General features: G+C 40.4%; 1 protein-coding gene across 1 annotated transcript; it reads left to right on the top strand.

The window, feature by feature from the left end:
- Positions 1-4,761: 4,761 nt before the first annotated feature.
- Positions 4,762-7,312, top strand: LOC117368367 (olfactory receptor 1052-like). The gene is made up of 2 exons (XM_033961963.1): positions 4,762-4,824; positions 6,350-7,312. Exons 1-2 carry the CDS (start codon positions 4,762-4,764, stop codon positions 7,310-7,312), a joined length of 1,026 nt encoding a protein of 341 aa, XP_033817854.1.
- Positions 7,313-15,572: the final 8,260 nt, after the last annotated feature.

The following is a 15,572-nucleotide window of genomic DNA, read 5'->3' as shown; positions in this document are numbered from 1 at the left end:
TCCTCTCCAAAACACCAACCAAGTATTCAGTTCCCTGAAATGTAACGTAATCTTATTTGTAATCTAACTGTAATCTATTTGTTATATCACACAGTAACGTACAATCAATTTAATATCCAATTTGCAAGTTCTTCCGGAATTAATCCAAGTACCTCTCCTCCCTTGTAACCAAAAAAAAAAAAAAAAAACCCAAAACTGTTGTAACTTCACTGGAAATGTCCAGTTAGCTCTTTTGTAATCCGCCTTGAACTGCAAGGTATAGGCGGAATAGAAGTCCCTAATGTAATGTAATGTAAGTTTTATTAAAATTTTGATGAATCGCAATATCATTAATTCAAAGTGATTTACAATTAAAAAGAGGATCTTAATTATTAATTACAGCCAACACAAACGGACCTGACGTACCAATACATATGGAAAGTAGGGAGAACTACAATAAGTATAGTAAAGAATGCATACAAGGAAAATACAAATGGAGGGTAAGAAAGTTTAAAAGTAATTATAAAAGTATAACAGCATAATAATAGTAAAATGAACAAAAATATGCATAAATACAATCATGAGGCAAACTCAAAATCAGCAAATCAAAACCTAATAATAGGACTACCATGAAACAGTATCATAAAATATACACATTTAACAGCATTGAAAATCAAATAACAGAGATACAATACAATATAAGCATATGTTATTTATGGTCTTATATCCCGCCAAATCCTCCTGAGCAAAATTCAAGGCAGGTTACTTACTCTTCTCTTCTATATATAAGTTCATGTAAACCTTTTTTTTCCTTCTCTTCCTATATTTTAAGTTCTTGTAAACCGTGCCGAGCTCCACAACATCTGTGGAGATGATGCGGTATATAAACTTAAGGTTTAGTTTAGTTTAGTTAGTTACAATAATCAAATGCAATATTAAACCATTAATAACAGCGATCAATGTAATAACAGTAATTAATGTGGTAGTAACAATAATCAGTCAGTAGTAAGTAACAATAATCCATCAATGTAACCACAACAGTGATCTGTGTAACATTCACAGCGGACAATATCAATATGGAAGTAGTAATGATTATGTTCTAGTAATTGTGGTCACTTTCATATGGCTCAGTCAAGACAATCAGGTCTTTTGGTGTCTGAGCCAGTCAGGGCCTTAGGCCCCTCGCCGTGCATCCAAGGATGCACCAGGAAGGGGAAGGCCTGCCATTTTGGAGTGGCAGGCCTGCGAGCAGGAGCGACTAGGCATCCCTCCTGCTGTCATCCAATTTTGAGGTAGGGGGAGATTAAGGGGGTGGGGGTGTTTGGGGGGGGACTGGGGGACATATGGTGGCAAGAGGGAGTGGTCTCCCCCCTGCCAATTTTTTTGGGGGGGAATGAGGGAGGGGAGGGGTTGGTTTGGGAGGTCTTAGCAGGGGGGGTGGCAGTTTGGTGGGGGGTTCATGGTGGCAGGAGGGGGTGGGCATCCTCCTGCCAGGTGATGGATCAGCTGGTGTGGGGGGAGGGTTGGATTTTTATCACAGTATTTGTTTATCATTGTACTTTTTTAATTGAATTTTCATGGTTTTATATGTCAGTGTTTAATAAATGATCTCCAGAACATCTGTATCCACAGTTTTTGTTTTTGTTTTCACTGTGGATCATTGGGTCTCCCCATTTTTCTTTGTTGTGCTGCACCTTTTTGACCTGTTCACATACTATCACTCCCAAGTCTCGCTCTTCTTTCGTGCACAAAAGTTCTTCACCCCTAAACTGTACCATTCCCTTGGGTTTTTGCAGCCTAAATGCATGACCTTGCATTTCTTAGCTGCCAAATTTCAGACCATTCACCAGGTCATTTCTCATGTTATTCACATCATCAGGAGTGTCCACTCTATTGTAAAGACTAGGGGAAATTCAATGAAGTAACAGGGAATACTTTTAAAACCAAAAGGAGGAAATATTTTTCACTCAGAGAATAATTAAGCTCTGGAACACGTTGCCAGAGGATGTGGTAACAGCAGTTGACATGGATGGGTTCAAAAAAGGTTTTGACAAGTTCCTGGGCGGCAAGGTCCATAGTCTGCAATTGAGACAGACATAAGGGAAGCCAGTACTTGCCCTGGGATCGGTAGCATGGAATATTGCTACTATTTGGTTTTTTGCCTGGTACTTGTGACCTGGATTAGCCACTATGGAAACAGGACCATTATCATCTTATTCTCAAACTGCAGTATCTGCCATTAATTTGACCTAATTACATCCCTAGCATTCCTTTCTCTATTTTTGTACTTAGAAGCCTTATGAGATTATGGTGACTCCTGACAATTGATCTTGTAGCATTGGTTGATGCTCATATTTGACTGCAATAATAAATTCTGCATGACAAAGCTTTGAATACTCCTTGTAATATTTTCATCACAGCACTAAAACTCAGAGAAGAACTCAAGCAGAAATTCAGGTGCTTCACCTCTGATATAAATGTATCTTTAAAGTTATCTCTTATAAGAAAGCCTATAATGTAATAAGGAAAGCTATCACTTACACTAGCAATAGTGAACTTAATATGGTGCTTTCCCCCAAGATCTGTTTACAAAAGACACCCTAAAACTAGAGGACCTGCCCTTCAGGATGGTAAGTTCTTGGTTTATCTCTATGCTGACAATTATATTATTTTTATTTCTATTGTGAGGTGAACAGAGAACCTAATTGTGTATTTGGTATGGGAGATAATATTCCAAAGAGTTTGTGATACATAGAATGCAGCAAAGAACATTAGAATAGCTATAGTGGGTCAGACCAAAGGTCCATCTAGCCCAGTATCCTGTTTTCAACAGTGGCCAATCCAGGTCTCCAGTACTTGGCAGAAGCATAAATAGAAGAACAAATTCTCTTACCCACAATATATATCAATATCACAGAAAAAGGGGCAGAGTCAACCATCTTTCCTCCCCTCCTGCCAATTTTTTCTCATGCGGGGATGGGGGTCAGCATGGCAGGCGGGAGTGGACATCCCTCTTGCTGATTTTCATTGGAATGGGGGGGTCAGTCCCCGGTGCTGTTCATCAGGTTGACGTTGGGGATCTTCTTCAGCAGGGGGGAAGGGGCTATTTTCTTTTTTTTTTAATGAGACAGATATTAAGTTTGTGTAACATATACACAGCATCTGTGCTCATGAAAAAAAAAAAAAAAAAAAAAAGAGCTGAACTATCAGTAAGACAGGTAAGTGACCAGTCAATTTTGGGGGATCACTAAAACCCATCGCTTTTTTTTTGACCATTGTCAAGTGATATTAGTGCATCAATTGCTGTACTAGTTTGCATGGCATTTTAATATTAAATAACTAATTTGCATAGCTAGATCAGAAAATGGGTGATCGAGGGGAAAAACACTCAGTGAACCATTTTGTGCATTGTGTCGGTAAATGTGATTATCGCTAGAGCAGTCAAAACTGGCTTAGTGACGATCACTGGCTTTAGTGCATCTGGCTCTTAGGGCTAGATTCACGAAGGACACCGATCGTGTCCCAACCACTTTGCGATCACGTAGCGAACCCCAACCCAATTCATTAACCTTACTCCCGATCCGATCCACGTCCAATCCAATCCGCGCATGCAAATAAAGAGGGACGGCATGCAAATACAGGCAGGCAGCGATTCACAAAAATAAATGAGGGACACCGACTAGGCTGGCCGATTGAAAAAATAAGTGACTGCTGAGGACCAGTTGCTCAGGTCCTTTCCGACTGCCCTGCTCTCTGCCCTGACTCTCCGCTCTTCTCTGCCCCAACTCTCCGCCCCAACTCTCTGCTCTTCTCTGCCCCAACTCTCCGCTCTTCTCTGTCCCAACTCTCTGCTCTTCTCTGCCCCGATCCAATCTGAGGCCTTAGTGAATCTAGCCCTTAGTCATTACTATATACTATGCTTTAAAATAAGAGTGAAGGCAGAGAGGGATCACACAAAAATCAGCATAAATGGACAACAATATATGGAACAAATCAAAGTGGAAATGTCCAATCAGAAAGGTGCACAAAAAAGTGTCTTTCAACTCATCTGATTGATCCAAAATCTTTATTCATCCAAAGTAACTCAACGACCCGACATGTACATGTTTCGGCCTCACGGCCTGCATCAGGAGTCTTGGAAATCTTTGGGTGTATAAAAAGTTGTAAAAACTTATGTAAACCACTTGAAGTGCCGTTTCTATCAAATCGCCGTCACACCGCGGCCTTGTACATGTCGGGTCGTTGAGTTACTTTGGATGAATAAAGATTTTGGATCAATCAGATGAGTTGAAAGACACTTTTTTGTGCATCTTTCTGATTGGACATTTCCACTTTGATTTGTTCCTTTGTATTTTGTGGATTTGTTTCCCCTGTTTTTTGTGCAACAATATATGGAGACAATATAAGAGAAATTAAGCATTATTAGGTCAAGTCTCAAACCTATAGTGGTAATTCCAAAGTCTGTAGCTACTTTTCCCTGTGGACTTTACACCAGCTCTCAAAGGGAAAACAGTTGTGTAGTGTTCTTGCAGCAGTTTGCAGCTGCTTTTTCTGAGGATACTATGAATGGCACATAGTTTTGAAAATCCAAAACTATGCATGCTGTTGCCTCCACCGGCCGCACCCCACCTCTGATCCTGCCAACTTAAGCCAAAGATAAAGAAGTCATACCCATTGTTGATCTCTGTGTCCTTTTATACCTTGTAAAGAGCATGAATAGATTTCAAAAAGGTAAATTAAAATTTACCAGCCGATTAAAAAAGGTAAATGTCTTTTGAAAATATGGAGACTAATGAAACGAAGAAGAGAAAGAGATCATGGCTTTCAAACAAACTGGCTGAAAAGGTAAGAAGCAAAGATTAGTATTCAAAAGGCATAAGAGCTTTCCGAGAGAAGAAGATAGGGAGAAGCAGAGTGAAGCAGGGAAGGTAATCAGGACAGTTAAGTTACAACCAGAAGGTAGATGAGCCTTTGTGTGATGTCTGAGACTCATTTCTCTCACTAAAGTCAGTGACCACTACCTCTAGTTTAGACCAGGGGTAGGCAATTCCAGTCCTCGAGAGCCGAAGCTAGGTCAGATTTTCAGGATATCCACAATAAATATGCATGAGATAGATTTGCATCTCAAGGAGGCAGTGCATGCAAGTCCATCTCATACATATTCTTTGTGGATATCCTGAAAACCTGACCTGGCTCCGGCTCTCGAGGATCAGAATTGCCTACCCCTGGTCTAGGCCATCTAGCACAAATTTGCCCAAGAAGCAGCAGCTAGGCCAGGGGTAGGGAACTCCATTCCTCAAGAGCCATATTCCAGTTGGGTTTTCAGGATTTCCCCAATGAATATGCATGAGATCTATTTGCATGCACTGCTTTCAATGCATATTCATTGGGGAAATCCTGAAAACCCGACTGGAATACGGCTCTCGAGGACCGGAGTTCCCTACCCCTGAGCTAGGCAATGGAATAGCAGTATACATTAGTAACATGGAGTGAAGTGGCCTGGTGCCCTGCTTTACTTTATGTAGGATAGTTCTTTTAGAAAATTATCCTTTATCTTGTTTAATTAAATGCAGGAAATACAATATTCCTTATTTTTTTTTTTTCAGTTTGGTTATACAGAGAAAAAAAATACACTGAATTTCATTTATAGCATAAGTCAGGGATCTCAAAATCCCTCCTCAAGGGCCACAATCCAGTCGGGTTTTCAGGATTTCCCCAATGAATATGCATTGAAAGCAGTGCATGCACATAGATCTCATGCATATTCATTGGGGAAATCCTGAAAACCCGACTGGATTGCGGCCCTCAAGGAGGGACTTTGGAGACCCCCTGGTGTAGATGGTATGATTCGTTATCATGGCCCTACTCATATGCTTTTCTTGCTATCATTTCCCCTTCTGCTTTTTCTTCCCCTGTTTTTCCTTCTTGTTTCTACTATTTTAAGATTCTTTCAGTTTAGCTTTTTACTCTTTACTACTCCTCCTATTTCTCTGTATTCTCCTACCAAGTTCTTCTCCATTTCACTCTTTTTTTGAGTGCCTTTTCTTCTCTCATGCCTCTAAATTTCTTATCAATTCTTTACCCCTTCCTTAATTCCTCACCTCCATAGGGTCTTCTCATATCCCCAGTTTCCTTTCTATCTCTTCTTCTTGTTCAAATTCCTTTCTTTCACTCCACAGCAAGGTTCATCTTCATTTTCCCTCTCTTCCTTCTGCTTCATTCCCTTGGGGTACAAATATAGGCATGAAAGTACTCCTCATTCTGTTGTTTCTTAGGATAAGGATGCAGCTTTCTATATTCTGATTCTTTTCAGAATGTTAAGATTATATTAATGATTCATTTCTCCCTTTTTAATTATTTTTTCTTGCAGATAGGCGTTGTGAGATACATTCCAGTGGAAAATAATTCCTCAGTATCAGAATTCATCCTTGCTGGTCTGTCTAATACCCCTGAGTTGCAGACTCTGCTTTTCCATATCTTCACACTTATCTACTCCACGGCCCTTCTGGGAAACCTGGGCCTGCTGACTATGGTGATCTTTGACCCTCACCTCCACACTCCTATGTATTTCTTCTTGGCCAACCTCTCTGCCTTGGACACGGTCATTGTCTCCATCACTGTGCCCAAAATGTTAGACAGCTTTATGTCTGATAGAAAGTCCTTACCCTTCCCATGCTGCATAGCTCAGATGTATTGCTTCCAGCTGATTATAGTGGTTGAGTGTTTCCTTATAGCAGTGATGGGTTTTGACCGGTATGTGGCAATTTGCAAACCATTGAGTTATACACTGATAATGAATAGGAATTTCTGTGTTCAGCTGTTGGTTGTCTGTTGGCTAGTAGGTTTACTAAATTCATCAATACAGCTCACTTTAGCCTCAACTTTAAATTTCTGTGGCCCCAATACCATTGACCACTTCTTCTGTGACATTCCAGTGCTGATGAAACTCTCCTGCTCTGATACGTCTGTTCAGCAATTTGTTCTATTCACTGTTGGTGTGGTTTTGGGATTTACACCTGGCCTTGTGGTCATTGCCTCTTATTACAACATTGGACCTGCTATCTTCAAAATTTCCACTACCACAGGAAGACGCCGTGCCTTCTCCACTTGTGCATCCCACCTTACTGTTGTCATTCTGTTTTATGGGGGTGGTTCTTATGCATACATAATTAGACCCAATTTGAGCCTTTCACTGGACGATGACAAAGTGATAACAGTATTATACACTATATTAAGCCCCATGCTTAACCCCTTCATCTATAGCCTTAGAAACATGGAAGTGAAGAAGGCTCTCAGGAGAGTCAGTAGGATATGTTTTTCTAAGGCACTATAATAAATCTACAGTGATGCAGTTTGAGGGGGTAAATTTTCAGTGGCAAGCTTTTCACAATGTTTCATGCAGAAAATTCTGCATGGTGAAGATATGATGCTTCTTGACCCATATTTTGAAATCTTTTTTAGAAGCAATATATATAGTAAGCACAAAAAATCTAATCTAATATGGAACTTATCTACCAGACAAATCCCAGCTAGAGGTTCAAGGCTGTTTATGGAAAAGAAGCCTACATAATACAAATGGGGAGCTGCATCAAATATACATGTCATACAAATACTATAAAATTAGAAAAAAAAAAACATAAAATGAGATTACTAAAAAAAATGCTTAGAACTTGTCAAACAAAAAGGTTGTCTACATCTTTCAAGATATGTATCAGTTCTATGTATCAGAATTGAATTTAACTCAATTCTGATAGATAAAATTGATACATATATAATTCCTTATACTGTAGAAAAAGCATAAGAAAACATAGAATTGAGTTGATGCTTGTATCAAAACCTTTTGACTGTAGGAATCATAATAATAATGTATCATGAACCAGAGAAGAAAAGTGAATGTGACAAAAGTTGAATTAATAAAACTGGAAAATCTATATGTAATATATGAAAAAGAGTGCAGACAAAAGGACCAAATAAACATCAACATATTTTCAAGGGCACTGAGTAGTTGGTAGTCAAAGGTAGGCAGGTTTAGAAAAATGACTTCTTACTTATCTGTGTCTGTTGATTTCCAATATGCTACATATTAAAAGTAAATTTCTGAGATTACTGCACCAGGGATTAGGGAAGGCAATTTTTAGCAAGTGTGAAGAAATTTTCAGGTCTACCCTTAACACTCTCCAATATTCAGATTATATTGTTAATGCTGGTTGAAAATTAGACTGGTTTTCAGTGCACATATACACATAGAAGGGCAAATATGGACATTTACTGCAAGACATCTAAATCAGAAACGTAGAAATATGTATTTTCAAACAGGATGTCCAAATAATTTTTTTTTTATTTTTTATTTTTGTAAAAATCACTAATTTGGATGTCTTAACTGCCAAAATGATTAGACCATCAGGACATCTAACATTATTCGCCATTTTTGACCACATCATCCAAGTTAGAAACATCCAAAGAAGCACGATTTATACATAGGAGGGGCCACCATTCTAATGGACTGTCCACATAGACATGCCAAAAGAGCAGTGGGGCACCTTTGAGGACACTGCTGTGAACTTCACATAATGGATGCCAGGTATACTCCTCACATTATACCCCTTATCATTTATGGTGAGCCCTCCAAAACTTTCCCAAAACCTACAATACCCAACTGTCTACCACCCCAATAGCCCTTATAGTAAGGTTTTGATGGGCTTATACTTAACACCATAGATGTGGTTAGAGTGCCATAGCTCTGGCTCCTCCTCTCTATGGTTCTCTGGCCTACCCACCTGGATACTTAAGACAACTGTGTGATGCTTTACTAGGATTTCCCATATCAGATATTCCAGAGACAAGTATGTACTGTTTCATTCAGATCTTTGTGGGGTGAGAGGGGGGTTAGTTACCACTGAGGGAGTGTGTGAGGGGGGGAGTCATTACATAATCCCTCCAGTAGTCATCTTGTCAGTTTTGGTACCTTTTTGACACTTAGATGCTTCCAAAAGTGGTCTAACTCAAAGGGGTAAATTCTCTATTAGTACGTCTAACGTCGGCGTGCTTTAGACGTCCGGCAAACGCAAGTGTCAATCAAACGGTACTTAGGCGTGCGGTAGACGTCTCTAGAACCGCTTGGCGCAAGATAGACGCAGGTTTCTGAAACGTCATTAAGACGTCTCCAATGGACCCATGATAGACGTGGGTATGATTTTTTTTTTTTTATATACTCTTTATTATCACTCATTCAGCATTGTAAGTATAGGATGATGAAAAAGATAACCAAAACACAGTATACCATTTTGTAAACTATATATTAGTTGATCTGGCAATATCAGTGAGGTAGGGAATGGCAGACAGAGAACACTGCTGTGTTGTATCTTTTTCCTCTAGGATATCAGAATTGTACAGTTTACCATTAATACAAGGAAAAAAAATATGTTATGTTTCAAAGGAGAACTAGAAGATGAAACGTACCAAGTGGGTGTTGAACTTACATTATCAGTATGGAAGGTGGGAACCAGTAGATGTATGCTACACAGAAAGCTGTACAGAAATGTCATACTCACCTCCTATTAGAAGTGGAAAGGATAGGACTTTGAACACCATATAGACTTCTTATAAACTTCGTTTAAGTTCCACAAAGACTGGCAGGAAAGGCACCCTAAGTCATCCAATAAGCTTTCTCTCGATTTCCCAGAGACATTATTTCAGAGAGGATAGTTTAGAAGTGATATCTTGCTCGAAAGAACACTCTCCTGGTCTTAAAACATTGCAACAATCAGCTCATTCTTCAGAACAAAGGTAAATTCCATAACTTACACTGGCCCAACTTAGAAACAGAATCAAAACACAGATTAGACCTGAATGTGGCTTCTAGTTCACAGGAAGAGGAAGTAGCCAGCAGCACAATGCTGACCTCATTGTGACATCATCAAGGTGCACCTGGAAGGTAGATATGCCACAAGTAAAGACAAGCCAGGAGTTGAACTCACAACCTACAGATGATCGATATAGTGCTTTTACTCACTGACCTACACCTGTGTCTCTGGTTCTCTTGTCATAGCATACCTTAGTGATGTGCTAAAGTATACTCTACTTAGCTATCATATCACAATCAGTTGAGGTAAAAGACTGGTAGCTCAATGGTGTAAAGCACCATTGTCACGGATGCAACACCCATATTCTTAAGTATGGTTCAATAAATGTAATACAGAGTCAAAATTATGCTGTTTATTTTATCAAACCCAAGCTCAACTTTGTAATGTATTGTGTATAGTCTCGCTAATGTGTTTGTGATGAAAATGAGATGCGATAGGTGTATATCCTATATAATAAAACCCTAGCCGCGCATGCGCACATACCTGCGTGCTTCTGTGATCTCTGCTCTGTGATCAGTAGGTCTGTGGCCAGCAGGAGTGCAGATGCAGCAGCCAAGCGACTCCCCCCTCCCGCCCTCACTCACCACCAAAACCACCACCGCCAAAGCCTCCTCCTTCTGCCCAGCCAGGAGGAGGGCTCCGAGTCACTGAAGACTGTCCCAGATCAGCTTACACAGTCCCTAAAAAATTAACCTTTTCACCGCGAGGCTGCGGTGACCTTTCTCCCCCGGCTCACTAAGGTTTCATCTTAAGAAATTCAAATGCATTGTTGAAAATGCAAGTGACTATTCTCTGTCATCCTAGACACCCCTGCAACACCCCAACAATACACTCCTGCAGCATAAACCCCTCATGTTATAATCAAGTAAAAGACAAGCCAGGAGTTGAACTCACAACCTATGGATGATTGGTACAGTGCGTTTATTCACTGAGCTACCAAGCTACTTAACTGTAGCCCTAACCCTAACCATAAAGTAGCATCTGACATCATAGAAGCCGTTAGAATTTTGAAATCGTTTTGGACGTTCATTGGGTGTTCTCAGATCAAATACACCTGTAGATACTTGCAATGATTACCCCTTGTCAAAGCTTGTACCTAAAGCCATTTCTGGAGACTCCCATTCCTAAGTCCCCAACATAGCTCAGTGCTTAAAAGCACTGCATGTATCTTCCAAAGGTCAGAGGTTCAAGTCCTGACTAAGGTTACCAAAGACATAATATTCTTTTTTTTTTCCACCCACCCAAACATGCATAGCTAAGCTAAAATATGTGAACCTCACTTCCCAATCTTCATTTATTTAATTTATAACTTGTCATTGTGTTTGTTCAAATGTAGATCGTGTGAACCTAAATACATGGGGGGAGGTGAAATTTCATTAGGTTTACATGGTAAGCTTCTAAGCTTGTACCTAAAGTCATTTCTGGAGACTCCCATTCCCAAATCCCCAACATAGCTCAGTGCTTAAAAGCACTGCATGTATCTTCCAAAGGTCAGGGGTTCAAGTCCTGACTAAGGTTACCAAAGACATAATATTCTTTTTTTTTTCCACCCACTCAAACATGCATAGCTAAGCTAAAATATGTGAACCTCTCTTCCCAATCTTTATTTATTTAATTTATAACTTGTCATAGTGTTTGGGGGAGGTGAAGTTTCATTAGGTTTACATGGTAAGCTTCTAAGCGTTCTGCTATACTTTTTTGTATAACAGTGATATCGGCGTGGTTTAGGATATAATCAACAGTGTTGATGTAGTGCGGAGTGGCCGCTGCAAGCACGCCCAAGCGGCACAAAAACGTCATCGCGTTTTTTTGCGTTGTGACGTCATAGAATCGCAGTTATTTCTCCTAAAATGGCTGCCAGGAGACAGCCAAATTTCTCAACAGAGGATTCCAGGCTGCTGGCCAGGCTCTTTTTGGTACATGAGCACACTATTTTAGAGTGGCAGGCCATCGCAGGTCATACCTGCAGTTCAGGAACTCCTGGACCCGCCTGACCCGGCGGTATAACAGAAGAGCCTCATGTCCCAGGGAAGTAAGTATTCCAAGTCAGGCCCTCACAAATAATCATGTAATGATGATGGAAACCTGTCTCAATCAAATTGGTCATGTTATTGTGGGTACATCTTGATTCCTTTTAAAAACTACAATTGTGCATAATAAATCTTTTACATTGAATACTGAAATTAAAGCACATCCCAAAGGAGCAGTAGTAGGATTTTAAATGACAAATTCAGCTCCTATAAGGCATCTATTCCATTCACAACATGCACACAACTAATTTTTGGGTCATGAACATCGCATTTGTAATTGAAACATCTTGAAATCAACTTTGCCAAAGGAAAACAAATATATTAAAGTGCTGCTATGTCATTTCAAATACCTACAACTTTCCTGTATCAATCTGCTGGTCTAGGGAGATAGTGGCATGACATTTAAAGTGACAGCGTCAGTACCCTGACGTCAGGGGTTTCAAGCCACGCTGCTCCTTCTGACCAAACTATTTTATTGCCCCTGCTGCATGATTGTAAGCTCACCAGGACATGCTGTAATGTGGGGCAGTGCTGATAGGCTACAGCCTCAGCACCCTGGGGTTGTGAGTTCAATCCCACACTCCTCCTTGTGATGCTGGCCATGTCACCTCAAACCCCCCCCCCCCACACACACACACACACTGTTCCAGGTACAGTAGAGAGATAGTGATGCCTCCAGCACAGAAAGGGGAAAATGCTGGAGTACATGAATACATTCATGTAAAACATGTGGCAGAAGGGGGTGGAGGCAGGCAGCAAAGCGGATAGGGGCTCTTGGAGGGCAGCATACTCCATTTTTATGTGCTTATAGAGGTCAATACTTAAGTAAACATGTTATGCCACAGTGCTAGATGGCACTCATCATATCCCTCCCTCTCTGTTCTTTCTCTCTCTCTCTCTATTATCCAGGTTGAGGATCTCAGGAAAAGGGGGCGGCTGCTGAGGCGCCAGGGCGGGCCTTCCTTGAGGGGGTGAGGGAGGAATTGCGCGCTGAAGCCGGTGAGTAATGAGTCCAGCGTGTTTCTTTGTGATCAGCCTACCAGAATAAATAGATGAAAATGCTTGAGTAGCTGTAAACCATTCGTAATCATAAAATCTGCAGTAAAGCTGCTATTGTGATATCATGTCACAATGGCTTTATGGTGTTCTACTTGCCTCTTCTAGGCAGTTAATTCTGCTAGGAGACAAAACACTGCAGTTGTATATTATTGTTTCTTCACGATTTCAGAAATGTATACTTTACCATGATAAAAACTAACAAAGTATGCCATGTTTAAAAGGAGAAATATAAGATGAGTTGAACTCAAATTCTTAGCATGGAAGGGGGAAAAGTTTATTTTTCTGCTACACAGCAAAGTTGTACAGTAATGTTATATTCAACTCCTATAAGAAGTGGAAAGCATCTTCAAGGTGCACCTGGAAGGTAGATATGCCACAAGTAAAATACAGGCTGGGATTTGAACCCTCAAAGCCCGGAAGATTGGTAGAGTGCCTTTCCTCACTGACCTACAGCACCTTTTGCTCCAATGTCTCTGGCTCCCTTGTCATATCATATCTTAGTGAAGTGCTAAGGAAAAAGGAGTTTAGCTATAATGTCATAGTAGGCTGAGACAAAAGAGTGGTAGCTCAATGGTTAAAAGCGCTGCTTTCACTGAGCCCCAAACCCATATTCCCAAGTGTGCTTGAATGCATGTGAGGTGGAGCTCCATTTTTCTCACACGCTAATCTTCATTCTAAGCACTGTACTAATGGATATATGACTGTAAGTAAACTGTTCCGTTTAGGCGTCATACCCGGAAAAGTGGTGTTTTTTGCCCTTACCGATCAGCGTCATTTGTGCTGCAATTCTTTAATACATATTTGATATTTGTTTTCTACTTGAAAACCTTCCAAATCTTTAGGCATTCCTTTGCTTAAACTTATTTGAGTTCATCCTGATATGATAGCTAATGAGCATAGAAAGCTCAGTCAAGTATGATATGAAAGGGTGGTGAGATGGACCTAAGTAGAAGCAGCTGTAGCTCTATGTGTTAGGAGCCAGCCTGTGCTCCTAACATCCAGAGGTTGTGAGTTCTACACCCAGCACATCTTTTAATTGTGGCATACTACTTTGAAGGTGCAGATTGATGAGGTCACAATGAGGTCAGTTTTGTGCAACTGAAGACCTCCATTTTGCAATGAGGGAAGCTTGAATGATAAGGTGTGTATCTGTTTATTCTCTTTTTAAGTGCTGATAATGTGTGCTGTTTTTTCTTTGCTTTCAAAAGAGAGCCGATTGCAGTGCTGTTTGTTGAGAAAAAAAAGGGGGTTGTAAAAGCCATGTGTAAATTATATTATTGTTTGGGCAGAAATGTGGTTTGTTATCTATGCAATATAATGTGTTCCATTGACATTATATTTATTAGGACAGAGAAAAGATGAAAATTACCTATTCAAACTCACTATTGGAATTATTGATGAAAAAACACAGCGAACGTCTGCCTCGCGTCTAACAAAGAGCCGCAATTACGAAAGTTGAAACGGCATTGAAATCCAAGTTAGACCAGGGTTTCTTACGTCTACATAATACACGATATTTAGACGCAGGCGTTCGCTCAGGTAGTGCCTATCTAGCGTCCCCATTTGGCACGCCCACGGAACGCCCACGGAATGCCCACGTCCAGAGCTGGAGACGGGACTATGCTTTTTATAGACGTCAGTCCGTCAACTACCTCTTATGGACGTCTATGTGTCGTTTATTTCCCAATTAACATTAATTAAGACCCTTAACTCCGTAATTATTCACCCCCTTAAATTCTGGATACACAGTGGACAAAACATCTTGTTAGACCTCCATGAAAACAGTTTCAAAAATCGGCACTTGGACGACCCAGCAATTAGGAGGTCCAAGTGCCAACTTAGGCAGTTTTTTGGACATTTTAGGGGTTGCCTCTAATATTCTCCTAAAACACATGCCTTGGATTAGATCCCACTCTATTATCCATAAGAACATAATAATAGCCTTACTGGATCAGACCAATGGTCCATCAAGCCCAGTAGCCCATTCTCACGGTGGCCAATCTAGGTCACTAGGACCTGGCCAAAACCCAAAGAGTAGCAACAGCTCATGCTACCAATCCAGGACAAGCAGTGGCTTCCCCTATGTCTTTCTCAATAACAGATTATGGACTTTTCTTCCAAGAAATTGTCCAAACCTTTCTTAAAATCTGTTACGTTATCCGCTCTTACCACAACCTCTGGCAATGCATTCCAGAGCTTAACTATTCTCTGAATGAAAAATTATTTCCCTGTAACTTCAAGTGACCTCTAGTTTTTGTACCCGTTCTACACCACTCAGGATTTTGTAGACTTCAATCATATCTCCCCTCATCCATCTCTTTTCCAAGCTGAAGAGCCCTAACCTTTTTAGTCTTTCCTCATACACTTTGCACAATGTGCTTAGGTAAACCCCCACTGACCTGGCATAATTGTCACATCTACTGATAGGCATATAAGTTCAGGTTTTTTGCTAGCTCTAATGGGATCCTGGTGCACAGATGCTGTTACAGAACTGGTGTTCAGAACATGGCATCTGTGCACCTAACTGGAGGCATCAAATTATAGAGTTGTCCCCTTTAAGGCACATTTTTAATGTGCATTAATTGATGCTGCTTAACTTGTTATTTACTAAAAGACATTAATAGTTGGATTTTTAAAAGAT

Source organism: Geotrypetes seraphini, chromosome 1 (genome assembly GCF_902459505.1).
Source record: "Geotrypetes seraphini chromosome 1, aGeoSer1.1, whole genome shotgun sequence".
NCBI lineage: Eukaryota > Metazoa > Chordata > Amphibia > Gymnophiona > Dermophiidae > Geotrypetes > Geotrypetes seraphini.
This window is presented reverse-complemented; position numbering and strand designations above follow the sequence as displayed.

Excerpts from the sequence above, each read along its gene's own strand:
- LOC117368367 (XM_033961963.1), top strand. The coding sequence starts at position 4,762 with ATGGAGACTAATGAAACGAAGAAGAGAAAGAGATCATGGCTTTCAAAC. Across the intron at positions 4,825-6,349 it reads CAAACAAACTGGCTGAAAAG|ATAGGCGTTGTGAGATACAT; the intron begins GTAAGAAGCAAA and ends TTTTTCTTGCAG.